Below are 26,315 nucleotides of genomic sequence, written 5' to 3'. Positions count from 1 at the left end.
GGTACATATTCTTCCATTCCATTTTTCTCTTCAGTTGTGGGGTTTTGTTTTGTTTTTAGTGGTACTGGGGATCAAATGAGGGCCTCTGCACAGAGCTACATTCCTAGCCTTTTGAAAATTTTGGTATGCAATCTCCCAGAGTTGTCTGGGCAGGACTTAAAAATTGCATCTAGGGCTGGAGATTTAGCTCAGTGATTTTGCCGCCTGCTGCACAAGCACAAGGACCCAAGTTTGATCCCCAGTACCAAAAAAAAAAATTGCATTTGCCTGCCTCAACCTCCCTCAGTGCTAGCATTACAGGCTTGCACTCAGCTTTAATTTTTTGAGACAAGGCCCAGGCTGGCCTCACACTCAGGATCCTTCTACCTCAACCTGCTGGGATTACAGCCGTGTGCCACTATGCTTGGCTAGAAATACCATTTTGAAACTTGCTTTTTCCATTTTGGTTTCAAAATTTATTGTTTGTTTATTGTTTGGGGGTGGTGGTGGTTTTTTTTGGTACCGGCGATTGGACTCAGGACCTTGCGCTTTTGAGGCAGGCACAGCGCCACTGAGCTAAATCCCCAGCCCTATTTATTGATTTTTGAGACAGAGTCTCACTGTGTAGTTCAGGCTGTGCTTGAACTCACTGTGTAACCCAGGCTGCCCTTAAAATCCTGGTGATTGGGGCTGGGCCTGTAGCTCAGTGGTGCTGCACCTGCCTGGCAAGTGCAAGGTCCTGAGTTTAATGCCCAGTACCAAAAAACAAAAATTAAAAAATCAAATCCTGGTGATCCTCCTGCCTCCTGCCAGGATTACAGATGTGTGCCAACACAGCTGGTTCAAAATTTATTCATGTTGACATATGCAGGTTATCATCTGATACTGCATTGTATTTATCCATTCTTCCCTTGAGGTACATTCAAGTAGGTTCCCATTTTTCTTTTATTAACAGTTGTGCAGTAAACATCCTTGAATTTGCCATCTTGGGCATGTGCTAGGTTGTGGAGGGTTATGTGTACTGTATTTGGTTTTGAGTTACCATAAACAGGAGGAAAGGAGACTTCTCCTTGGCTGGCCAACAGTGAGTATGTTTATTGAACTTTTTATACTTTGCCAGTCGTATGGGAGTGAAATGGTTTAAGTTGCATTTCCCTGATTACTTGTGAAAGGGGATATCTTTTTTAGGTGTTTAATAGCCAACTCTTTTGTGAATAGCCTTTTCCCATTACTTGTACTTCTCTTATATAAAAAAATGAATTTAATGTGATTGGGGTGGAAATGGGGATTGCATGTGGGCAGGAGGGATCTTTTTGGGTGAAATGTTTTATATTAGTGTATTTATTTACTTATTTTTGGGTTTTTTTGGGATAGGGTCTCACTTTGTAGTTCAGGTTGGCTTCAAACTCACTATGTAGTCTAGGCTGGCATTGAACCTTGTGATCCTCCTGCCTCAGCCTCCTGAATGCTGAGATTACAGGTATGTGCCACCATGCCCGGCTTATATTAGTGTTTTTAAATCAGGAAATTTTTGCCTCCCAGGGGACGCATAACAATGTCTGAAGACATTTTTCCATCCTTTTGTATGTTTTGTTTGTGGTACTGGGGACCAACCCCAGGGTCTCATGCATGCTGGATAAGCATCTTTTTTTTTTTTTTTGTTAACGGGGAACTCGGGACCTTGCGCTTTTGAGGCAGACACCAGAACCACTGAGCTAAATCCCCGGCCCTAGATAAGCATCTTATCACTAAGCTACATCCCTAGTCCCTTAGAAATATGTTAAAATTGGATTGTAGGAGTGGCTATACAGGTTCTTAAATTTACTAAAAGTCATCGCACTGTACACTGAAAAATAAGTGAATTTTATGATGTGTAAATATGCCTCAATAAAAACTTAAAATTTAAGTAATTGCTATGTAATTTTTATGTAATCTAATTTGCCATTGCTTTCCATGGTTTGTGTTTATGCTTTATGTTTTGTTTCTGAAATTTTCCCTAATCTGTTGTCAAAAAGCATTTAAAATTTTTTTCTAATTATCTTAAAGTTTTATTTGTACATTTCAGTCCTTAATTATTAGGAATTTATTGGAGCATTGTTGGAGGTAGTAATGTAATTTTATCCATGTGACATTCCAGTATTCTAGGTCCATTTATGACAGATTGTCCTTTCCTAGTTGGTTAAATGGGAATTTAAATACCACCTCAGTTACACTGTCCACCCCCATGTCACCACATATCTGCCTCTAGGATTTGTTGTTTTATTCATTGCTTTGCTTCTCTCTTTTCAAAATGTCACCCTATTTTGGGGGGTGAGCAGTGCTGGGAATGGAAAACAGGGTCTCATGTATGGTAGACAAGCACTCCACCACTAAGCCACATCCCCAGTCCTCTTGTTTTAATTGCTATCATTTTATAAAGAGCTTTGCTGTCTTGAGAAGTCGTTATCTCTCATTATTGTTTGATGTTACTTTGTAGCTGTGCTTTAATCTTTTCCATATGAGTAGGGTCAGCTCCTCAAGTTCATCAGAAAATTCTCTTAGTCTGGCGGGGGGGGGTGGGGGTGGCTCAATGGAAGAGCACTTGCCTAGCATGTGCAAGGCTGAGTTCAGTCCCCAACATGGCAAAAAAAAAAAAAGGAATTTTCCTTTGTTTTTGAGTAAAGTTGTATGTAGTCTAGGCTGGCCTTGAACTTGCAATCCTGCCTTAGCCTCCCAAGTGCTTCAGTTATAGGCATTGCCACTGTGCCCAGCTCGCTCAAGATTCTGATTGAAATTGTATTGTGTTTCAATGTTGAGTCCTCTGTTAATACAAACATGTCTTCTTTTAGATCCTTCAGAAACGTTCTGTTGGTCTGATACAATTAAAGTTTGTAGATATTTTATAGTTTGGGTTGCTGTTGTGAATGGGATGTGATTAAATCGTCTTCATTTCTTAGCACACCTCCCCCCTGAACTTGTGGCAATCCTCCTGCCTCAGCCTCCCAGGGCTGGGATCTTGCCTGGCTCTTGCTTTAGAAAGGAAAACAGTGCCAGGTGTGGTGGTGCATGCCTGTAATCCCAGCACTCAGAAGGCTGAGGCAGGACAATCGCTGTGAATTCAGGCCAGCCTGGGCTACATAGAGAGTTCAAAGGCCAGCTTGACCTACATAGGGACACCCTGTCTCAAAGCAAAAACAACAACAAAACCAAAAAGGACCAGAAAGGGGGAAATAATATACAAATTTTAGGAACATCAGAAGCCCTATTTTGCTTGAATACAGACATAATTCATTTTGGAGTTCAGTTATATGTTCAAGGAATTGGTTACTATAATCAGAAAGCCTAATTGTTGTAATTAATACTGTTGTAGTGCAAATTTATTTCCATTTGTTGCAGTTTACCAGAGAGAAAAATTCAGTTTGAGAATCTCAGCAAATTCTTTCCATAAGTAGCCTCCTTCCCCATTTTATGCAGTGATTATCTTAAAATGTGAAACCAAAATGTTTTACAGCAAAACAGGATAAACAGATTCTACTATAGCTCAACATGCATAAACTTAGAGGCAAAGCAGTGGCACCCCATGATGTCTGGGGGAACTCTCTCTAAGCTGCAAGATTTAACCATTCTGGTTTTTTTGGTACTGGGGATCGAACTCAGGACCTTGTGCTTGTAAGGCAGGTGGTGGCACCACTGAGCTAAATCCCCGGCCCCTAAGATTTAACTGTTTTAATATAAACTTCCAGTGATTAGGATAAGTGATGCACACAAACTATATTATTTCTTCTCTGAATGGGGAACACTAATCACTAGAATGGAAGAGGATCCTTGACCCCTTATCCCCTCCTCTCTGGTTGTTCGCATCTATAAGGAATGGTTGCTGCTCCCTCTGCTTAGGAGGCTGTGACAGTGCTAAAGAACATGCAGCTATTCTTGAAAACCCCAGAACCTTTGAGCTTTTCTTCAGGGTGCAGGAGATGTGCTTTATACAATAAAATGATTGAAACCAATTTAGGGTATAGAAGCTATATACTGGGTCATACAAGTATAATATGATTTTGTCAAGACACAAAACTACTCTTAACCAAACTATCTCTTTTGACAAACCATGATCTAGCTGTGTTCTGCCCTTTTCCTGTTTCTTCTGAGACCTGATTCTGGCCCTAACATGAACACCAGACTTGGTTAAAAAAAAGTTAGTGATCAAAACACAGTGATCTGGGCTCAGTGGTTCCGCTGACTGCCTTGCAAGCTCAAGGTCCTGAGTTCAATCCCCACCCCCACCCCCCAAAAACACAATGATCTAATGTATAAATATTTTATAATTTTGATTCATTTCCTCTTTCAAGATTATGTTCATTAGACAGGAGTTTTACTCCTATATACTGACATATATCAGGTTTTACCAGTGGATTTTTTTTTTTGAGTGCTGGGGATTGAACCCAGGGTCTCACACATGCTAAGCAAGTGGTCTATCACTGAACTACTTCCACAGCTTGGGATTTTATTTTTTAATGTTTCAAAGTAAAGATTTTCAATCTAGGGCTGGGGATGTAGCTCAGTGGTTCCGGCGGCTGCCTTGCAAGCTCAAGGACCCAAGTTTGATCCCTGGTACCAAAAAAAAAGCGCAACACAATGTGTAATTCCAGTAAGAATCAGATCACCTCCCAATACTTACCTTTATTATCAAGTGAGCAATCCTCCTGAACTGTTTCTTGACATTGAAGGGTCTGGTCTTGTTCATCTTTCCTTCTTCTTGTTGCGCTGACTTGGTGTCTTACTTGGTTAAACAAGAAGTTGGTAGGGCCGGGGATTTAGCTCAGTGGCACCTCGCCTGCCTTGCAGGTGAAAGGTCCTGAGTTCGATCCCCGGTACCAAAAAAAAAAAAGATTTTCAACCTAGTACACACTTGCTACAGACTACTCTATAGGAAAGTATAAAATTCTTTTTATAAGAACAAGATTTCTAGGCCGGGGATTTAGCTCAGTGGTTTTGCCATCTGCTGCGCAAGTGCAAGGACCCAAGTTCGATCCCTGGTACGAAAAAAAAAAAAAAGAACCAGATTTCTTGGCCGGCGGTTTAGCTCAGTGGTTCCATTGCTTGCCTTGAAAGCTCAAGGATCCGAATTTGATCTCCGGTACCAAAAACAAAACAAAAGAACAAGATTTATTTAGCAAATAACCTACCAAGTCATCACAAAAAGTGAATATTCATCTGAAAGAAAGAACAGACTCTGAAAGCAGAGCTTGAAACATTGAGTGTGATTTCCTAAGGATCTTTCTCAAAACTATGGTTGCTGTTCCTGTAGTTCATTCATTCATTTTTGTGATACTAGGGCAAGAATCAAGGGCCTTTGCATTGAGCTACATCCCTAGCCCTTTTGTTTTGAGAAGTCTTCCTTAGTTGCTAATTTGCCTCGTGTGGCACAAATCTTTTTCTGTCTTCTTTTCTTTTCTTTTTTTTTTGGGGGGGGACCAGAATCTTGCTGTGTCGGTCAGGCTGACCTTGAAACCTTGCACTCACTGTGTGGCCCAGGCTTGCTTCAAATTTGTGATGATGCTCTTGCCTCAGCCTGGGACAACAAGCAGGTACCACCACAGCAGCTGTTACTTCCCTTTAGTTCTTGTTAGTACCTCAAAAATAAAAGTGTCCTACTTCTGACTGTCAAAGAAAGGGGCACAGAGGAGAGAGAATTACAAATTTTCCTTCAGCTCTGAATCTAGGCAAATGACATTTTTAATTTGCAGACGAAAGAATTAGGCTATAGAAATCAGTTGGAATTGCTTTTCACTTTTAAATGTTTGTTGGTCATAGTTAATGACCATCAGGGTGAGTGGGCAAAGTGGAGGCTTCTTTGCCCTGTAAATGCTTTGAATAAATACCAGCTTGTTGCCAGTCTTAGAAACTAGCATCTCACAAAGTCCTCCACATCTGTGGTATCTGAGTCTTTCCTAGGTACATCTGAGCAAGTGAATTAAAATGGCTGTTTTGTAAAGCTCAAGCCACTACCCTTCTCTCCTTGACACTCAATATTTTCTGCTCAGAGAAAATATTGTTAGGAAAGCATTCAGGAAGCTGAGGCAGGAGGATCACCACAAGTTGGAGGCTAGCCTGGCCTACATAGGGGCCAGCCAGATCAATGTAGTGAGACTCCATCTCAAAAACAAAGAAACAAACATCAAAACAACTTTGTAGTCTGTTTCTAGAAGTGGGAGTAGAGATTTACTTTGGTGGTAGCAGTGAAACAACATAGTTGCCCAGACAGCTTTGTTGTTGTTTTAAGATTGGGTTCTCACTGTTGCCAAGACTGGCCTTGAACTTTTGGGCTCAAGGGAGCCATACCTCAGCTTCCTGAATAGCTACAGACCTGTGCACCACCATGCCCAGCCTAGGCAGCTTTGGGTTAAGATTTTGAGGTTTTGCATTGTTTTTTGGTTTTTTGAGACAAAGTCTTACTCTGATGGTTCAGGCTGGCCTTGAACTCATTTTTTTTTTTAAAAAGCAAAACATTTTTTGGTATATTTTAGACATACATAATGATAACACTTATTATAGGGAATTTGCACCTGTACATGATACCTCTTACCTCTTCCCCCCCCCATCCACCCCTCATTATTTAGTCCACACTGGCCTTGAACTTTCAGTGTTCCTCCTGCCTCAGCCTCCCAAATGCTAGGATTACAGGTGTGTGGCACTACACCCAACTTGCATTATTGTTCTTATATAGCCCATTTGCTCATAATTATAAGATCTAGCAAACTATGTTTTATCTCTTGCAGGCAGGATCATATTTCTGCTCCACAGATATTTTTGTTTGGTTTTAATCTTTCAGATGTAGTCTTGTCTAGTACATTCCTGATTCAAAAGCAAACTCAGGGCCAGGGATTTAGCTCAGTGGTTCCATCACCTGCCTTGTAAGTGCAAGGACCTGAGTTCGATCCCCAGTACCAAAAGCAAACTTATTAGTAAGGAAGTTAGCAACTGTTTTAATTTTGTTTAGAGAAATCTGACATTATAGGGAAGGTATTTGAGTACAGAGACCTTTTCCCTGTCCTGCTGGTTTACCCAGAAATAGAAAGGGATATTCTCTGGTGCTAGACATGATCATAAATTATCAGCTGTAGATTGAAGATGGAAGACATCTGAAATCTGAATTACCTTGAGAAAAGCAAAACATTTTTTCCTGATTTTACAATTTACCAAGGAATGGCTTTTCCTGTCTCATCCGTGAAACCTTTAGCAGAGAATTTGGGAGACTAGTGTGACCTGATTTCTGAGCAAAAACCCTTCCTTTGAATTAGGAAGCAACCCTGAACAAAACCAATTTCTTTTGCTGTTTTTTTCCTGATCCCTTCATCTTTATTCCTTTTTTTTTTTTTTTTTTTTTTTTTTGGTACTGGGGCTAGAACTTGGGACCTTGAGCTTTCAAGGCAGGCAGCAAACCACTGAGCTAAATCCCCGGCCCTGATCCCTTTACCTTTGAATGTGAAGTAAACAGAGATAGTAGCCTCTCCAATGGCTGTAATGTACATAGCTCCAACATCACAGCTGTTTTGATTCCCTTTTCTTGTCTTTTCTGTAGGACAGAGTAAGAAGCTGAGCAGACCGTGACTATTGCCTTAGGTTGCCAAGACCGTCTACTTAGCTTTTACATTTTGTGGCCCATGTGCTGCAACCTGTGTCCCCAGTTTTGCAACCGGCCCCCAACGAAATGTGTGTTTGTCAAACCATGGAAGTGGGGCAGTATGGCAAGAATGCAGGACGAGCGGGAGACCGAGGAGTCCTCCTGGAGCCCTTCATCCACCAAGTGGGCGGGCACAGCAGCATGATGCGTTACGACGACCACACTGTGTGCAAACCTCTCATCTCCAGAGAGCAGCGCTTCTATGAGTCCCTCCCTCCTGAGATGAAGGAGTTCACCCCTGAATACAAAGGTCAGTCACTAGCCATGCTCTCTGCTCAGTTATTCTTCTTATAATTGCCATGTGATATGATTGTAGGCCTTTGTTTTCTTGAATCAGCTAAGTAATTTTGTTAGGCAAAATTAAAAGTTAAAAGAATCAGCAAGTCTTTAGACCTTGAAAATTGAATTTGTTGATAGGTAACGCTGAGGAAAATTTTCATCAGAAAGACCTATTAGTGGAGAAGAGGTAGGAGGATTGCCATGACTTTGAGGACAGCCTGGGCTACATAGTTAGTTCAAGCCAGCCTGAACTATACAGCGAGACCCTGTGTCCAAAACAGAACAAAACGTACCTTCTGTCATGATACACATTATTATATGTGCTGCTGACAGGATAAACTGAGAATAATGCAGGATTGTTGCCCAAAAATACATAACTTCTGGGCCAGGGATTTAGCTCAGTGGTTTCGCCACCTGCTGCACAAGTGCAAGGACCCGAGTTCGATCCCCAGTACCAAAAAAAACCAAAACAAAACATAATTTCAATCTAATGAGGCAGCATAAAAAACTCAAATTTAGAGACATCTTAGAAAATAACTCCTAGTATTCTTCAAAATATCGAAGTCATTACAGGGCCAGGGATTTAGCTCAGTGGTGCTGCCGCCTGCCTTGTAAGTTCAAGGTCCTGAGTTTGATCCCTGGTACCAAAAAAAAAATTGCTGATTAAAGTCATTACAGAAAGACTGACCCAATTGTGCTAGATGAGAGGAGCCTAAACAGAAGTAAACGCAATGTGAAGTCCTGGGCAGAAACCATATTAGTGAAGGTGTATAGATGGGTTAATAGCATTATGTCATTGTTAACTTCCTGGTTTTGATCACATGTAAGATGTTGATGGTAGAGGAAGTTGGGTGACGAGTGTATGGAAATGGTATTTTTGAAACTTTTAATTTTTTAAAAGAATTATTTATTTATTTATTTATTTATTTGGTACTGGGGATCCAACTCAGGACCTTGCGCTTACAAGGCAGGCAGTGGAACCACTGAGCTAAATCCCTGGCCCCTTTAATTTTTATTTTTAAAAAGGTAAAACTATGCAGTAGGCCTTTGAAATACATTAATTTTACCACTAATATCTTCTACTTTTTTTCTAGTGTCTTTGAATTGACTAAAGCTTCATTTGACTTAAAAAGCAGAGATTAATTTTAGTTTTATTGAATTAGGTATTTATTTATTTATTTATTTATTTATTTATTTATTTGTCTTCTTGGGTTTTTTGAGACAGGCTCTTGCTGTGTAGTTCAGGCTAGTCTTGAATTCACTATGTAGCTCAGGCTGGCCTCAAATTCATGGTGATCCTTCTGCCTCAGCTTCCTGAGCGCTGGGATTACAGACATGCACCACCATGCCCTGTTTGAATTATACTTTTGAGAAAGTTTATTAATTCTTCCCCAATGAAAGTGTATCCTGAACAAAGAAAATCAAGTCTATCCTGAAGATCTGTTACATCCTTTAATACTTCTATTTCTTGTCTCAGCGGGGCAGGTGGGGGGATTGGAACCAATGACAGATCCTGCCAGCTCTTCACGGATGACTCTTTGAGGTTCTGGTAGCTGAGATTTAGAGAACAGTAACCCAGAGCCAGGGCTTAACATTTCTTTAACGTATTTTTTTCTTGGCACAGAAGGACTCCATGGGTTAACAGAGACTGTCGTTTTCTTTTTGGTTTTGGCATGTTTATGACCATGTTTGGTCATGGATGTGTTGAGTATGGACAGGTAGGTGGCTGGAGCTACATTTATAAAGCATTTACAACTGTTGTATTTTAATTACATAGAAAAGACAGTTGTGTTGGTATCTCTCTTGTCTTGCAGCCTTAGAATATTTATTTTTTCATATTCATTGTTTCTAAAGCTGTAAAAAGAAATCACTCAGTTCAAAACTGCACAGAGATCTTGAATAGACATTTTCCTAGAGAAGATGTACATACAAATAGCCAACAACTTGTCAACACCATTAGCCATTAATTAAATGCAAATAAAGCTGGTTGCTGTGGTGTACTTGGGAGGCTGAATCAGAAGGATCTCAGGTTCAGGTCCCACGTGGGTGATTTAGTGAGACTGTTCAAAATAACAAAATAGAATCTTTCCAAAGAGTTAAAGACATCATATTACAGTGTTACATACATACCCATGTTTATAGCAGCATTAGTCATAATAATAGCTAAATCTTGGAAGCAGCCTGTAAGTCTTATCAACAGATGAATAGATAAAATATGGTATTTATATAAAATGTACTATTCTGTCATAAAGAAGGATTGATTTGAGTCATTTGTAAGAAAATGAATGCATCCTGAGACAGTCGTGTTAAGTGAAATAAATCAGACACACAAGCTTAAATATTACATGGTTGAACTTATATGAGAAACCCAAAGTATAAATAATTTAAAGAACAAAACAAAAGATAGATAATAGGAAACAGGGAGATAGATCTTTCACAAATGGAAGGGAGACCAAGAGATAGAGGAAGTGGAGAGGGAAAGGAGGAGAAGGGAATGGGATGGAAAAATAATTAAGATGTATTACATACATGTACCAATTCCCCACCATGAATGTAATCAATATGTACTACAGACATATACTAATAAAAATTTTAAAAAATAGCTGTGCATGGTAGCACATGTGTGTAACCCTAGCACTCAGTAAGCTGAGACAGGAAGATTGCTGGGAGTTTGAGGCCAGCCTGGACTACATAGTGAGTTCAGAGGCCCTGGATTTAGTCCTGTGTGTGTGTGTGTGTGTGTGTGTGTGTGTGTGTGTGTGTGTGTGTGTTTATCAAAACCAACCAAAACACTAGAGATGAAGGGAGAGGAAAGGGGCGGGAAGGAAGGAGAAATAAAAAAGTAAGATGTGATATGTACTGAGTCCCCACAGTGAATGTATCCATTGTGTATATATCCAGTATGTATTACAAACTTGTACTACTAATAAATAAATCACAGCTGGGCATGGTGGTGCATACCTATAATCTTAGCACTTGGGAGGCTGAGACAGGAGAATCGCTGCAAGTTCAAGACCAACCTGGTCTACATAGTGAATTGAAGGCTAGTCTGAGCTACATAGTGAGACTCTCAAAAAAACACAAAACAGTAATAATTTTAAAAATCACAATAAATTAAAGAAAAAACCCCCCAGAAAATAACAAGTATTGGCAAGTATATAGAGAAATAGGAATATCACAAGTAAGAAAAATGTAATGGGGTATGAGAACATAACATGAGGGCAGGGGCATGGCTCACCGGTAGAGCATTGGCCTAGCATATGTGAGGCCGTGGGTTCGATTCCTAGCACACCAAAAATACATATATATATATCGATATATAGATATCTATATATCGATATCTATATATCGATATATAGATATATAGATATCTATATATGTATATGTAACGTGGTGTAGCCTCTGTGGGAAATTTTGGCACTTCCTCAGGGAGGTGAGTGCAGAGCTCTAGTGCAGGATCCAGCAGTCCTGTTCCTATGTGGATAGCCAGACATATGTGAGGCTCCATCTGAGAAGCCAGTGTCTGCACAGTGTTAAAAAGGGAAAAGGGCCAGGGATTCAGCTCTGCTTTCGCCACCTGCTGCACAAGCACAAGGACCCAAGTTCAGTCCCCGGTACCAAAAAACAAAGGTGGAAACAACGCAGATGTACATCATTAGTTGAACAGCAGCAGAATATTAACCAGCTGAAAAAAAATGAAGTTCTGAAACATGCTGCCACATGGATGAACCTCAAAGACAGTTTGCTAAGTGAAGTAAGCCAGACATAAAAGGACAAAAATGTTATTCTAGCTATATGAAATATTTCCAATAGAGACTGAAAATAGACAAGAATTCCAGGGCTCAGAGGGAGGAGAAATGAAGAGTTCCTACTTAACGGGTGCAGAATTTCTGTTAGAGATGATGAAAACATTCTGGGAATAGATAATTGTGATGCTTTTATAATATTATGAATGTTTTTAATGCCCACTGAATTCAAAATGGTTTAAATAGTAAATTTTATGTTATATATTTTAAAAACTACAATTTGGAGCAGGCATGGTGGCACATGCTTATAATTCCAGCACTTGAAAGGCTGAGGCAGGATACCAGCTTAAGTTACTTAGCGAGACCCTGTCTGAAAAAAAACAAAAACAAAAAACCATCATGACAAAGCAGTGCTTACACTTCCTGACTGTGTGACCTGAACATCTTAATTTCAGTTTCCTCAAAGGTAAAATGAGTATACCATACTTGTTTCAGGTTATTAGAATGGAAATGGACATTTCTTTTCTCAACAAAAGAAAAGAATTACAGTGTATGGTATTGGGAACTTTGTGCTGAACTACAAAACCCAAACCACTCTTTTATTTTTAATTTTGAGCCAGGATCTTACTGAGTCACTGAATTGCCCAGGCTGGTCCAAACTTAGGATCCTCTGCGTCAGCCTACCAGTGTGCTGGAATTATAGGCATGGGCCACCATGCCTAGCTTAACCTGTATTTATTTGACATATGCCAAGAAAATTAGGGGCTATATCAGATGAATTAAAAGACCAGCCATTTTCATTTTCCTATAGCTGGGGGTATAATTCAGTAGTAGACTACGTACTTAATATTTGAGGCTCTGGGTTTGCTCCCTAATATACATACACACAAACAGGACAAAAAATTATTTTCTTACTTAAAAGACTACATGACTTAATGACCAAATCTTGCTGATTCTTGGAAAGGCATCTTTCTGCCTTACTTGCAGCATTTCTCCTCTAATCAGATATGGTGCTCAGGGTCTGCTAGGATATGTTGAGGTGCTCAGCAGCATGTGCTTGCAGAACACATTGAAAGTTTCTATTACAGCATTAGATGGCCTGCCAACATGAAGAGCACTAAAGGGAGAGAATGATGTTTGTTTTGTTTTGTTTTGCAGCACTGGAGATTGAACCCAGGGCCCTTTTAAAAATTTTACTTGGCGACAGAGTCTCATTAAGTCATCCAGGCTGGGCTTGTACTTGTGATCTTCCTGTGTCAGGCTCCCGAGTGCTGGGATTATAGGTATGAGCCACCATGTCCAGAGGGAGTATGTTTGATTATATGAAATTAAAAACTTGTGCCCAGTGAAATATACCTTTAAAGCAAATGGAACCAGGGATTTAGCTTAGTGGCACAGCACCTGCCTTGTAAGTCCAAGGTCCTGAGTTCAGTACCCGCTACTGAAAAAAAAGCAAATGGAGACATAAAGATATTTAGAACATATGTATAACTGACAAAGGATTAGTTCACATAATATATGAGAATAAAACAAACTATATAATATGCGTTTCTGTATACATAAATATAACTTGTGCAAGTCAGTAAGAAAAGACAAATAATTTAATAGAAAAATAGGTAGAGATAAAGAAAAATAACCACGAAGGGGGATTTAGCTCAGGAGCACAGCACCTTCCTGGCAAGTGTGAGGTCCTGAATTTAATCCCTAGTACCAAAAAGAACCAAAAAAAACAATATCAAAGGCTTATTCTTTGAGAAGAGCAGTGGCATTGATAAACTGATCTGTCAAAAGAAGACAAAACTTCTAATCACAGGAATACTGAGAGGTGTCATCACTACGGCCTACTGATAGTTAACAGATAAAGAAATGTTCTAAAGAGCTTTAGTCCAGTAATTATTTTACAACTCAGATGAAATTGACAAATTACTTTTTGGCGGGGGGGGCTACCGGGGATCGAACTTAGGTCCCTCTGCTTGCGAGGCAGGCGGCGGGAAACCACTGAGCTAAATCCCTGGCCCCACAAATTACTTTTTTTAGTACTGCAAACTGAACCCAGGACCTTGAGCATGCTAATACTAACAAGCATTCTACCACTGAGGAATATCTCCAGCTCCCTTTTTTTTTTGTACCAGGGATTGAACTCGGGACCTTGTACTTGCAAGGCAGGCAGCGGGACCACTGAGCTAAATCCCCAGCCATCCTTTTTTAAAAATTTTTGAAACAAGGTCTTGCTAAATTGCCCAGGCTAGCCTCATTGAAATACTCCTGCTGAGGGCCGGGAATTTAGCTCAGTGGTTCCATCGCCTGCCTTGAAAGTGTGAGGACCCGAGTTTGATCCCCGGTGCCAAAAGAAAAAAGAAATACTCCTGCTGAGATTACAGGCATGGACTATCATGCCAGGCAACAAAATTCTTGAAAAACATTAACTACCAAAACTTACTCAAGAAGAAATGGGCCAGGCATGGTGGTGCACACCTATGATCCCAGCATTTAGGAGGCTGAAGCAAGAGAATTACTGCACGTTTGAGGCCAGCCTGGGCTACATAGTGAGTTCAAGGCCAGTCTGAACAATATAGCAAGACTCCACCTCAAAAAAACCTTAAAAAGCACCATGCCTGCCTCACAAGTGCAAGGTCCTGAATTTGATCCCAGGTGCCAAAAAAAAAAAAAAAAGGTAAGAGGGAGAGGGGAACGGAAAGTGAAAAGAACTGAGATATATTATGTACCAATTTCCCACAATGAATGTAATCATTATGTACTATAAACATGTAATTAAAAATTTTTAAATGAAGAAATGGGTAATCTGAATAGCGTTATCTATTAAACAAATTGGAACTAGAGTTTAAAACATTTCCACAAGGAAAACTTTAGGCCCAGATGCCTTCATTGATGAATTCTCCCAAATATCCAAGAAAGAAATACTACCAGTTCTACAGTAGTTATTCTAAAATTTTGAAAGAGGAATACTTCCAAATCATTCTATGAGCCCATTATAAGAAAATAAAATATCCCTTATGAACTTAGAGGTAACAACTATGAACAAAATTGTAGCAGATTGAATTCCAAGGATGGATATATTTATGCAGGCGTGTTAATTACTTTTCTCTCTGCTGAGTCAAAATACCCTACACCCAAAGTTAGAGGGGAAGGGGTTTATTTAGCTCACAGTATGTAGAGGTTTCAGTCCATAATCAGCTGGTTCCAAGGCAGAGTGGCACATGACGGAGGGGCATTGCAGAGGCGAAACAGTTCATGGCGGTAGGAAACAGCAAAAGCAACAAGAAGACCTTAACAGTGTCTTTCTGCTCTGCTTATCTTATTCAGACTACCGGGATTAGGGCGGTGTGAAACCAGTCACTTGTGTAGTGGTTTAGTAATCACGCACCCTTAGTCCTAGATTTACCCACCTGTGACAGAATGAGGCTTTGGGGGAGCATATAGATCCAATCCATAACAGCATGCAGGTTGGCCTTGAACTCACTAGGCAGCTCAGGCTGGCCTCAAACTCAGAGCTATCCTCCTGCCTCAGCCTCCCAAGTGCTGAGATTACAGGTGTGCACCACTACACCTGGCTTGAATCCAAGGATCTATTAAATGGATAATTCTGTACATCATGACCAAGTGGGGTGTATCTGAGTGATGTAAGTGTCTGTGTTTGTTTCTTTGCAGTACTGAGGATTGATCTCAGGGCCTCCACAATATACCCTCAACCTTTTTTATTTATTTTACTTATTTATTTATTTTGGTACTGGGGCTCGAACTCAGGACCTTGCACTTTCAAGGCAGGCAGTGGCACCACTGAGCTAAATCCCTGGCTCCTCAACCCTTTTTTATTTTTAGTCATGGCCTTGCTGAGTTGCCAAGCTGGGATTCATTTGTCTCCCAGTCTCCCAGAGTGCTGTGGATTATAGGCATGTGCCACTACTCCCACCTAGTAATGCAAGTTTGATATAACATTCAAAAGTCAAATCAGTGAGCCAGGCTCACACCTGGAGGCTGAGGCAGGAGAATTGGGTATTATAGGCTGATCTGAACTACATAAGCAAGACTCTGTCTCAGAAAAACAAAGGAAAAGAAAAAGTCCGTCAGTATAATTTGCCATGTTAACAGTTTTTTTAAAAATCCATGCAATCATTTTAGTACAGAAGGCATTTGAAGCTGGGTGTGTTGGTACATGCTTGTAGTCCCAGCACTGAAGAAGCCGAGTCAGGAGGATTGCTGAGAGTTCAAGGCCATCCTGGGCTACGTAGTGAGTTCAAGGCCAGCCAGAACTATATAGTGAGACTCTGTCTCAAAAAAAGAGAAAGCATTTGAAAGCCAGGCATGGTGGCAAAAGTCTGTAATCCTGGCACTCAGGAGGCTGAGGCAGGAGGATTGCTGTGACTTTGAGGCCAGCCTGGGCTACATGGTCAGTTCAAGGCCAGCCTGAAGTACATACCAAGACCCTGTCTCAAAAAAATAAAAAACATTTGACATTCATTCTTTCGGTTTTTTGGTTTTGTTTTGTTTGAGACAGGGTCTCCCTTTATAGTTCAGGCTGGCCCTGAACTCACTGTGTAGCCCAGGCTGGCCTTGAACTCACAGTGATCCTCTTGCCTCAGCCTCCCAAGTGCTAGGATTACAGGTGTGCGCCATCATTACTGGTTTGACATTTCTTGATAAAACAAGAGCCACCAAAAATTTCAGCAAACTACGAATAGAAATGTCCTTCTCCTGAAGAAACTGTAGCTAGTGGCATTGTGCATGATGATCAAGCCCTGACTTTTCCCAAAGATCCAAGCCTAGGTCTATGTGTTCCACTCTTGTCAGGATCTTTCAGGCAGTAGAACAGTGCAGAGGCATTCAGGCTGGAAAGGCAGAAGTACAAGTAAATTGCAGACAGTGTAGAACTCTGTCTTCAGCCAAACTGTCACCAGAACAAAGGACCCAGAAAATTGGCCTCTTGGACACCATTTTACAGGAGATTCCTTGAAGATATACTCCAGCCACACAAGTAAATCAAGAGGAGTAAAGTAGAGGCTTATATCAAGAATGGCCCTTTCCTGGGTCAGCTGCAATAGGGCAGGGGCCAGCCTGGGAGCTGTGTGACAGGCCTGGAGGATGCTATCAGAGCATGAGGGGAAGCCCTGTAGATGGTACTGGAGGGCATTCAGATGTGAACAGAATGAGACTGTGTAAAGACAAAGGTGGTAACCTGCAGGAGAGGCAGCCATGTGTGAGAAAGCCCTCTAAAGTAAGGCTTGAATTTAAGCAGTGTATATGGGACATAAGGAGGAAGAAAGAATTCATTTCATTTTGATGTTGGAGGAATTTTTTTTTTTCTAAAAGAACTCAGATTGGAGCACTGTCCACCTAGAGAAAAAAATGGGCCAAAAAAGAAGAATATATATGGCCTAGCATACTGACACATTCATAAATGCATCTCAATAATTTTCAGATAGAAAATAGAGCCAGTTAATCACTTCTCGGCCTTTTGGCTAAGATCAGTTGAAAATAGAGCCAGTCATGTATACCAAAAAGGTAAAAGTAGGAATGCAGCACACACTTAAGGTAGGATATGGTAGTTAGAAAAAGAGTACATAGCCTTATCTTTTTTAAGCCACTTCCTTAAATTTCTGGGTTTTTTTTTTTTTTTTTTTTTGGTACCAGGGATGAAACTCAGGACCTTGCCTTGCGCTTGCGAGGCAGGCACGGTGCCACTGAGCTAAATCCCCAGCCCTTTGTAGCTCATTTGGTAATGATCCAGAAGAAGCTATAACCAATAGTGGACAACAGTGGACAAACTATGGACAATAGTGGACACAACAGTTTCTGTGGATATGACAGGGAAAACAGGAAGGCATTCATTTTAGACATGCCAGGGTGGAAGTTCTGTACAGAGAAGTTAGGAGAGGCTGATGCTTGCTCAGTGTAGACAGAACACATTTTGGGCATCATCTTGGACAGAGAAACACTGATGTCTCTTTAGGGAACCCTATCAGACAGAAGGAAACCAGATCCAAAGGAGGACATAGGAAGTGGCAGCACTGTTAAATAAGTTAATGTATGTTTAGTGTGGATGTTACCAGAGAAGAACTTAATGTTAGTGGTACAGAAATCAGTAACTGCAGCTGAAAGGGCTAGGTAAGAGAGTGGAAATAAGTGTAGATTTTCCCAAGTCCAGAGGTAAACAGCAGACTCAGGATAGGGTTAGTAGTTCTCTGTCTTCTGGAAAGATGATGTCTGTTAGCTTTGTTCTTGTATCTGTCTACAGTTGGTCCAGGGCAGCTGGTGCCTGTGTACTGTGGAAGAGAAGTGCTGACAGCTTGTGCTGCATAGACCCAGCCTTTGTTGACATTTGTTGACAGGGCTGGCTCTCCCCTCCCCCGTTTTTTTGGTACCTTGGATCAAACTCAGGACCTTGTGCTTGTGAGGCAGGTGGCGGAACCACTGAGCTAAATCCCTGGCCCTATTACATAATAATTTCAACAAGAGGGCCAGGGATTTAGCTCAGTGTCACCATACCTGCCTCACAAGCACAAGATCCTGAGTTTGATCCCCAGTGCCAAAAAAAAAAAAAACCAGCCTGGGCAACTTGGTGAGACCCTGCCTCCCCCCCCGCCTTTTTTTTTTAACAGGTGTGGTATCTGTCTGTTTTGAGGGGGACAGTGATGGTTATATCAACTTGGTGGCCTACCCTTATGTGGAGAGTGAGACCATGGAACAGGATGATACACCAGAACGGGAGCAACCTCGGCGCAAACATTCCCGCCGGAGCCTGCATCGGTCAGGCAGTGGCAGTGACCACAAGGAGGAGAAAGCTACCTTGTCCCTTGAGACCTCTGAGAGGTAAGAGATTGGTGAGCAGAGGTGTAGGTATATGTCTCATCCTGCTGGCACATGCACCCAGAACATTTTAAGAGTCCTGACATATCCTGGGAAAGCAGTTCTCAAAGTTAAGGGTAGCTGGGGTTTTGGGGTCACCCTGCAGATATGGCCTCCCCTGTATGTTACATCACCCCAATAATGGTTCTTTCTGGGTATGCCTGTAACTAGTTCAGAGAGATTCAAGCTCCCTGAGCCCTGTGGAAGCATGTCTCATACAAGACAGGTTGGCTGGGTGTGGTGGTATATTCCTGTAATCCCAGCTAATTGGGAGACTGAGGCAGGAGGATTGAAAGTTGGAGACCAGCCTGGCAACTTACCAAGAACCTATCAGCCTAGGTTCAATCCCCATCATGATCCCCCCCTCAAAAAAAGGAGGTTGGTTTCTAACCTATAGGGCAGTGATGGCGAACCTTAGAGACCATGTCCCAAACTGCAACTCAAAATCTATGTTCTTGTCACAAAATGCCAGTACTCCAATTAAACCCGAATACTGAGGTTTTAGTTTAGAAAAAACAACTCTCATGGTCATACATTAATATCTTTTGTCTTAAAAGAAAAGCACAATAACATATGAACCATAGGTTTGCCACCATTGCTATAGGATATCCAGGCTAAGAGCCATCACAGTCCATGTAGTCTAGTGGATCCTAATGATATTGTGTCTAGTATCTGAGAATCTGATATCAGTAATCTTTTTGTTGTGCTTAAAATTTATTCCATTAGGAACTGATTTTCCTCATACACTAGGAAAATAATCTTTAAAAGAATGATGCCAATATAATATTTCGATATTATTTCAATATATATTCTAATTTGTTTCATTTATAGTGCTAGGTCCTCTTAGTTCATTGAAAAGAAAGGTTTTTTTGTTTTTTGGGGGTTTTTGGGTACCAAGAATTGAATTTAAGACCTTGTGCTTGCCAGGCAGGTGCAATGCCACTGAGTTACATCCCCAGCCCTGAAAAGAAAGTTTTGTGCTATTATCTGTTTCTTTTTTGTAAGACTCTTTTTTGTCTATGACTTGTACTCTAACATTTTGGCTATTCTTTTAAGATTACAGTACACAGTGTATTAACTAATGTTATTCTTTAATTTGTTAGGAAATTTTGCTTTATTTTTTCATAGAAGTAAGACTGTTTTAAACATTTTCTTTATTAATATCTACTTGTATTACATTGAAATTAAAAAAAATAGTATGTTAGCCAGGTGTGGTGGTGCACGCCTGTAATCCCAGCACTCAGGAGGTGGAGGCAGGAGGATCGCTATGAGTTTGAGACCAGCCTGGGCTACAAAGTGAACTCAGGGATAGCCTAAACTGCAAAGCAAGACCCTGTCTAAAAAAAAAAAATGAAACCTAGTAATTACCTCCTAGGTATGCACCCAAGAGAATTGAATACACACAAAACTTGTATGCAGACATTCTTAGCATTATTCCTAATAGCCAGAATGTGTCCATCACCTGGTGAATGGATAAACAAAATATGGCATATCCACACCATGGAATATTATTGTCTAAAAAGGAAGCTACAACATAGATGAATCTCAAAAACGTTAAGTGAACGAAGCCAGATACAAAAAACCGCATGCTGTACGATTCTGTTGGATAAAGTAGAATAGGCAAAGGCATAATTAGAAAAAGCAGCTTAGTGCTTGCTCTGTTAGTGGTTAGGGCTCAGGGTAGTTGGCAGTAAGGAGTGACTACTAATGGTGATGAGGTTTGCTTTTAAGGTGAAGAAAATATTCTAAAAATTAGGCAGTGGTGATACTTTATATCCTAATGAATATACTAAAAGACCACTGAATGGAAATACAATAAAATTAATGTGAGCTTCCTATGTCAAAATGAAATAAAAATTATACTACTAAATAACTTTAATTTCATTCAAATATAAGTTTCATGAGTAAGACGCTCTGTGACTTGATTCAGAAATTGAACCTGGGAAATATGGAAATGGCTCAGTAGAAGATGTCTAGCATGTGAGGTCCTAAGTTCATTGTTTGTTTGTTTGTTTTTGGTACCGGGGATCGAACTCAGGACTTTGCACTTAGGCACGAGGTGGCACCACTGAGCTAAATCCTTGGCCCTCTTCAGAACTTTTTTACCTTCCATGAGGTCCTAAGTTGTCTTCAGCAGGGCCCAGAAGCACAACTGGGAATTTTGAAATTTTCTTACATATAGCAATACATAGTTCATCCTTGACATGAGAGCAGTTCACCAGCACATGTCCACACTAGTTCTCAGAGCTCTGTTCAGAGCCTAGGATATTCATTCCCACTTTCCTCAGTTACTGTTTTCTCATGCCAAGAAGCACAAAAAACCACTAGAATTCTGGCTAATAGTGCACCATGTTGTTTCTGTGTCCTCAGTCAGTGGCCAGAATTGCATCTCTGATCCAAGGAGAGGGCTTTATAGCCACTTCTGAGTAAGCAGAACATTCTATGGCCAGCGAGCTCTAGCCTGCAGAAGCCCATGCTGTGTAGCCCCTTTACTCCCCTCTTGACTGATGACTGTGGGAGATGGAATGGTCCCCAAGTTTGTAGCTGGTAGTTGAGAATTCTCTCCCAGCAGCTCTTTAGATAGGCCTTCTTGTGTCCTCCAAAGGTGCAGAATTTGTTTCATGAGTCATCTGGTGAGAAGCCAGTGATTTTTTTTTGTTTTTGGCAGTACCAGGGATCGAACTCAGGACCTTGTGCGGTGCCAAAGAGCTAAATCCCTGGCCACAGTGACTATTAACTAACATCAAGGTCTTCTTGGAGCCAGATGTGGTGGCTCACATCTATAATCTCAGCCCTTCAGGGGCTGAGGCAAGAGGATTGTGAATTCAAGGTCAGCCTGGACTACATAGTGAGACTGTCTCTAAAATAGAAAGTCCTGCTTGGGACCAGGTTCACAGCTGTGGACTGTGGGTGCCTCCTACTTGCAGGGACTGGGTTTCTGCCTGGCCACTTAGCAGAAACTAAATCACTAATTTATTTGGCAAACTAGTCAGCTTTACACTTTTTTCTAAAGAGAATCTCAAGAAAGGCATCTGTGACAGCCTCAGCACTGTGCTCCCCAGAAGAAAAAGAAGATGTTGTTAGACATTGGTGGCTCTCTAGTTCCAGCTAAAGGGATGAGATCTCTGTCAGGAACACAGCCAGCACCGCAGAGCTCCCCCATACCTGGCCCTGGGGGCAGGGGGAAGAGGGAAAGGAGAAGGGGAAGCTTGGAGCACATGCACCCACTGGTCAGCTTGAGTCTGTAGCTTGTCCCACAGTCAGCGGAAGGAAAGCTGGGAGTTGGGGGCGGGAGTTTGGAGGGTGCATTTGAGATTGCTGTGGTGGGAGCTGCAGCTCACTCTCCAGTTTTCTGAGCACCAGTGACATCACCAGGGATGTGCTTTTCTTTTTCTGGGTTTGTCAGTATGAAAAACAATATTGCCAATTACTTTAAGCAAAGATTTTTATGTTGGAACCTACCAAAATCGTGGCAGACTTTCGGTGGTTTTTTTTGTTTTTGTTTTTATTTTGTTTTCTTTCAGTGTTTTTAATTAGAGTCACCTTCCTGCCAAAACTCCTTTGTGGTTTGACTTAGTTTAAAAATAAAATTCTCTTGGTCTGGGGATTTAGCTCAGTGCTTCTGGTGCCTGCCACGCAAGTGCAAGGACCCACATTTGATCCCCGGTACCAAATAAATAAATAAATAAATAAAAATAAAATTCTCTCACTTAAATGGGTTCATACTTTCCATAGGCATAAGCCTAACCCTGAGAAACATAAGTATCTTGGGAGCCCGCTGATCTGCTCAGGATAGATCGTCTGGCTTTTTTTCTATGGTATTTTCCTCCTACCAGACCTGATGCAAAGATAGGAAAACATCAACCTAATGTCAACATATGCTTTTTAAAATCTTACTAAATAAGCTCTTCAGGTGTTCTAGATGAAGGTAGGACAGTTACCCATGTCCTTGATAGTGGCAGCCTGTGTTTTCCATGTTTGTTTAGTGTGACACTGCACCTTCATCATGTTTTGTGTTATTTTTATTGTCATAAAATTTTCCTATGATAAAATAACAAATTTAATTTTTTTTTTAGTACTAGTGATTAAACTTAGGGCCTTCACACTAAACTACATTTCCAAACCCTTTTTTAATTTTTTTATTTTGAGACAGGGTCTCACTAGTACTAAGTTGCCCAGCTTGTGCTCAAACTTGTGATCCTCCTGCCTCAGCCTCCCCAAAGGGCTAAGATTACAAGCATGCACCACCATACCCAGCTTCTTCTTTTCTTTTGTATATATCTAAGTGTAAAATATGTTTCACTTTTTTGAGGGGAGGTATAGATCTCACTATATTGCCAAGGCTGGCCTCCAAATCTTGAGCTCAAGTGATTCTCCTGCCTTACCCTTGAGAGTAGCTACAGGCATCCACCAGTGCACCCAACCTCTGTTGACGGTTGTAAGGAATATCAGACTTTCACAGAGGCGGCACCATTTTACCTTCCTGCCAGCAATGTAGGAAGAAGGGTTCCAGCTTCTTCATTTCCTGCGCAACACTGTTCCAGTTCTATTCTTTTGATACTAGCCATCCTAGTTAATGTGCAGTATAGTAAGTCCCCAACTTAAGAACGATTTCTGTTCCAGGAGAATGTAAGTTGGATTTGTTTGTAAGTCCAACAAAGTGAGTCTTACACACCTTTGACACAGATGTACAAGATGAAGCATAAAAAAACCAAACAAATACTGTAAATAAACTTTTTACTTTCACAGTTACCTTAAAATGGTGATGCAGTACCATCTTTTCACCTCTGTCCAATCTCTCAATTATTTTCACTTTTGTTTCCATTATTATTGATTTGCACTTCCTAGCAGTCCCCTCCACAGCACCACTGCTTTTCCTCTTGCTTCCAGACGTCCTGGGCTCTGACTGAGCACTGTACTGCTCTACACTATCACACTGTTCAGTAAACCCACGGCAGCACAACTCTGATGATGTCTGGCAGACATGTGATTTACTTCCACGATTTGTTTGCATCTACGAATGTTCATAATGTGAGGTCTGTTCGAATCTGTGAAAGTTTGTAACTTGAATGTTCATAAATCAGGGACTTACTGTAATATTTTCATCATGTAATTTATCACAATTATTTTCCAGCCAGTTTTCCAAGACACAGGAAGAGCACTACTCGCGCCGTTTGCTCACTTTCATTGGCTCACATTTCTGGGGCCTCTGTGCCATCTGTCAGCAGAGTCTGTGGGTGCCAGATGAGGCCTGACCCAGGAAGGATGACTTGCCTGAGTCCCTTACTGATGTGTGTGTTCTTCCTTCTTAGCTCCCAGGAGGCAAAGAGTCTGAAGGTGGAGCTTCATAGCCACTCAGATGTCCCTTTCCAGATGCTAGATGGCAATAGCGGTCTGAGTTCTGAGAAGATCAGCCATAACCCCTGGAGCCTGCGCTGTCACAAGCAGCAGCTGAGCCGCATGCGCTCTGAGTCCAAGGACCGAAAGCTCTACAGTATCCTTATCTCCCTCCTTCAGCACTGTCTCCTGGGATTCCCTCCAGACCTGAGATCCTTCTCTGTCCAGGGATCCCTCTTGGTTTTCATCTCCTTTTTTCATAGATTCCTCTTCCTTCTTTTGCATCCATTAACGTGTTTTTTTCTCCTTTTGAACATGGTAAGGCAGAAGCTTAAAATTTGATAGTAGAGCTGGGTGTCATGGCACACACTTGTAACCCCAGCACTCTAGAGGCTGAGGCAGGAGGATTGCCACAAGTTCAAGGCCAGCTGGGGCTACGTAGTGAGTTCAAGGCCAGCCTGAACTATAAAGGGAGACCCTGTCTCAAAAAAACAACAAAAAAAATTTTTTTGATAGTAGAGCCAGACATTTTGGCACATACATGTAATCCCAGCATTCGGGATGCTGAGGCAGGAGGATCACCGAGAGTTTGAGGCCATCCTGGGCTACATTGCCTATTGCAAAAACCAAAAACAAGGGGCCAGGGATTTAGCTCAGTGGCACAGCACCTGCCTCACAAATGCAAGGTCCTGAGTTCGATCCCCAGTACCAAAAAACCCCTAAAATTGACAGTCTAGAACAGTGCTGTGGGATGTTTATAAAAGTCAACTGATAGAAATTTAGTGAGAAAATTACAAGATAGATTTTCTTTTTGGGTAGATTGAACCTAGGGCCTTATGCTTCCCAGGCACTGAGATATATATCCCCAGCCCCAGGCAGATGCTGCAATCCAGTGTTTTCTAAAATTTCCTGTGGGGAATGTTAGAATCTGAATTCCTGGATTTGGTAGTAATGTTGCAAAGACATCTTCCTTATTAGGCCTGGATGAGGTGCTGGCTTGAGTAGGGCCTTGGTTTACTGATGGTGACTGTGATGTGTTCAGGTCTACCAAATCTTTATTGTCTGCAAGGTAGATCTAAAGTTTTTTTTTTTTTTTAATGAATCAGTGGGGCCAGGGATTTAGCTCAGTGGTTCCAGCGCCTGCCTCCAAGCGCAAGGTCCTGAGTTCGATCCCCGGTACCAAAAAAAACAATAAATAAATAAAATGAATTGATGTGTTCTATGTATATATAATGGAAAATTATATGCCCATTAAAAAGAATGAAATTGGCCTGGGATTTAGCTCAGTGGTTCCTCCACCTGCCTTATAAGTGGAAGGACTGGAGTTTGATTCCTGGTACCAAAAAAAAAGAATGAAATTGATACGTGGCATACATGGATTAACCTTGAAAACATTTCTCTAAGTGAAATAAGCCAGGCTTAAAAGGACAAATGCTGTACAATTCCTTTGGTATGAGATCCCTTAAATAGAAAAACTTGTAGAGATAGAAAGTAGTATGTCTGTTTTTCAGGGGTTCTGGGGAGGGGAGTTGGCAATTACTGTTTAATGGGTACCAAGTTTCAGTTTGGGAAGACGAAGAAAATCCTGGAGGTGGATGGTGGTGATGATTGTACAACAATTTAAATATACTCAGTGCCACTGAATACATTTAGAAATGGCCAAAATGGTAAACTTTATGTGATGTGTTTTGCCACAAATATTTTTTGTTAAATAATAAGCTAGAAGTGTGAAGCCCACATTTGAGAGTTTGTGAGGTTAATACAGTTTACATTAGACTAAAAAGCCCCTTTTTCTAGAATACCTTTGTTGTGCTTTCCTGGGTGGGACTGACAGCGAGTGTGGCTGTCATTCTTCTTGACCATGGCCCAGAATTCCTCCTGCTTGAGAACGTTGTTCACCATTTCAAGTACCCCTGTGTGCTGGACCTGAAGATGGGTACTCGGCAGCATGGGGACGACGCATCAGCTGAGAAGGCTGCCAGGCAGATGAGGAAGTGTGAGCAGAGCACATCTGCCACGCTGGGGGTCAGGGTCTGTGGCATGCAGGTGAGTCACCACTGGTTCCAGCCTTGGTGCTGCCACCTGCGTGTTTTAGGTGATTTGTCCTCCTGGCCCCACTGTTCGGGAATCTCCTCCAAGAGGGTGAGTCTCCCACAGGGTGCAAAGTACATCCTTGCATGTGTCATCCCTAAGCTCTCCTGTCCTTACCTCTTGACCTTGATCTGAGCTCCAGGTATGCAGCTGCTGTGAGAGCCTGTAGTCTCAACACTGGGACAAGTATGTCAGAGGAGAATGGAGGACAGTACCATAGATGTTGCCATGGGCCCAGTGCTGGCGTTACAGTTCTATAATGGGGAAACCCAGGGTGAACGTGGCCTGTTCTTCTCTAGTTGGAGGAGCAAACAAAGCTCAGTTTGGTCAGCGCCTTCCAGATGATGCTTGCCCAGGCA

The 26,315-nt window shown here is 41.4% G+C and overlaps 1 protein-coding gene across 8 annotated transcripts in view; it reads left to right on the top strand.

Annotated features, from left to right (window-relative positions):
* Ip6k1 (inositol hexakisphosphate kinase 1) overlaps positions 1-26,315 on the top strand; it is a 56,214-nt gene that overhangs the window by 26,610 nt on the left and 3,289 nt on the right. For 7 of the 8 annotated variants that reach the window (XM_004834052.3, XM_013070118.3, XM_087186086.1 and 4 more), the window contains 4 exons: positions 7,538-7,889; positions 18,282-18,492; positions 23,841-24,022; positions 25,736-25,911. In XM_004834052.3, the coding sequence (XP_004834109.1) occupies positions 7,667-7,889; positions 18,282-18,492; positions 23,841-24,022; positions 25,736-25,911 (792 nt within the window). In that variant the 5' untranslated portion in view covers positions 7,538-7,666. Of the gene's footprint in view, positions 1-7,537; positions 7,890-12,822; positions 12,948-18,281; positions 18,493-23,840; positions 24,023-25,735; positions 25,912-26,315 lie in introns of those variants that run through there. The other variant, XM_087186089.1, reaches the window with a different exon arrangement.

Source organism: Heterocephalus glaber, unplaced genomic scaffold (assembly GCF_053883595.1).
Source record: "Heterocephalus glaber isolate CG9 unplaced genomic scaffold, H.glaber_assembly_v1.0 deba00001504, whole genome shotgun sequence".
Classification (NCBI taxonomy): domain Eukaryota; kingdom Metazoa; phylum Chordata; class Mammalia; order Rodentia; family Bathyergidae; genus Heterocephalus; species Heterocephalus glaber.
The sequence above is the reverse complement of the archived record's forward strand: the minus strand, read 5'-3'. Positions and strand labels throughout refer to the sequence as shown.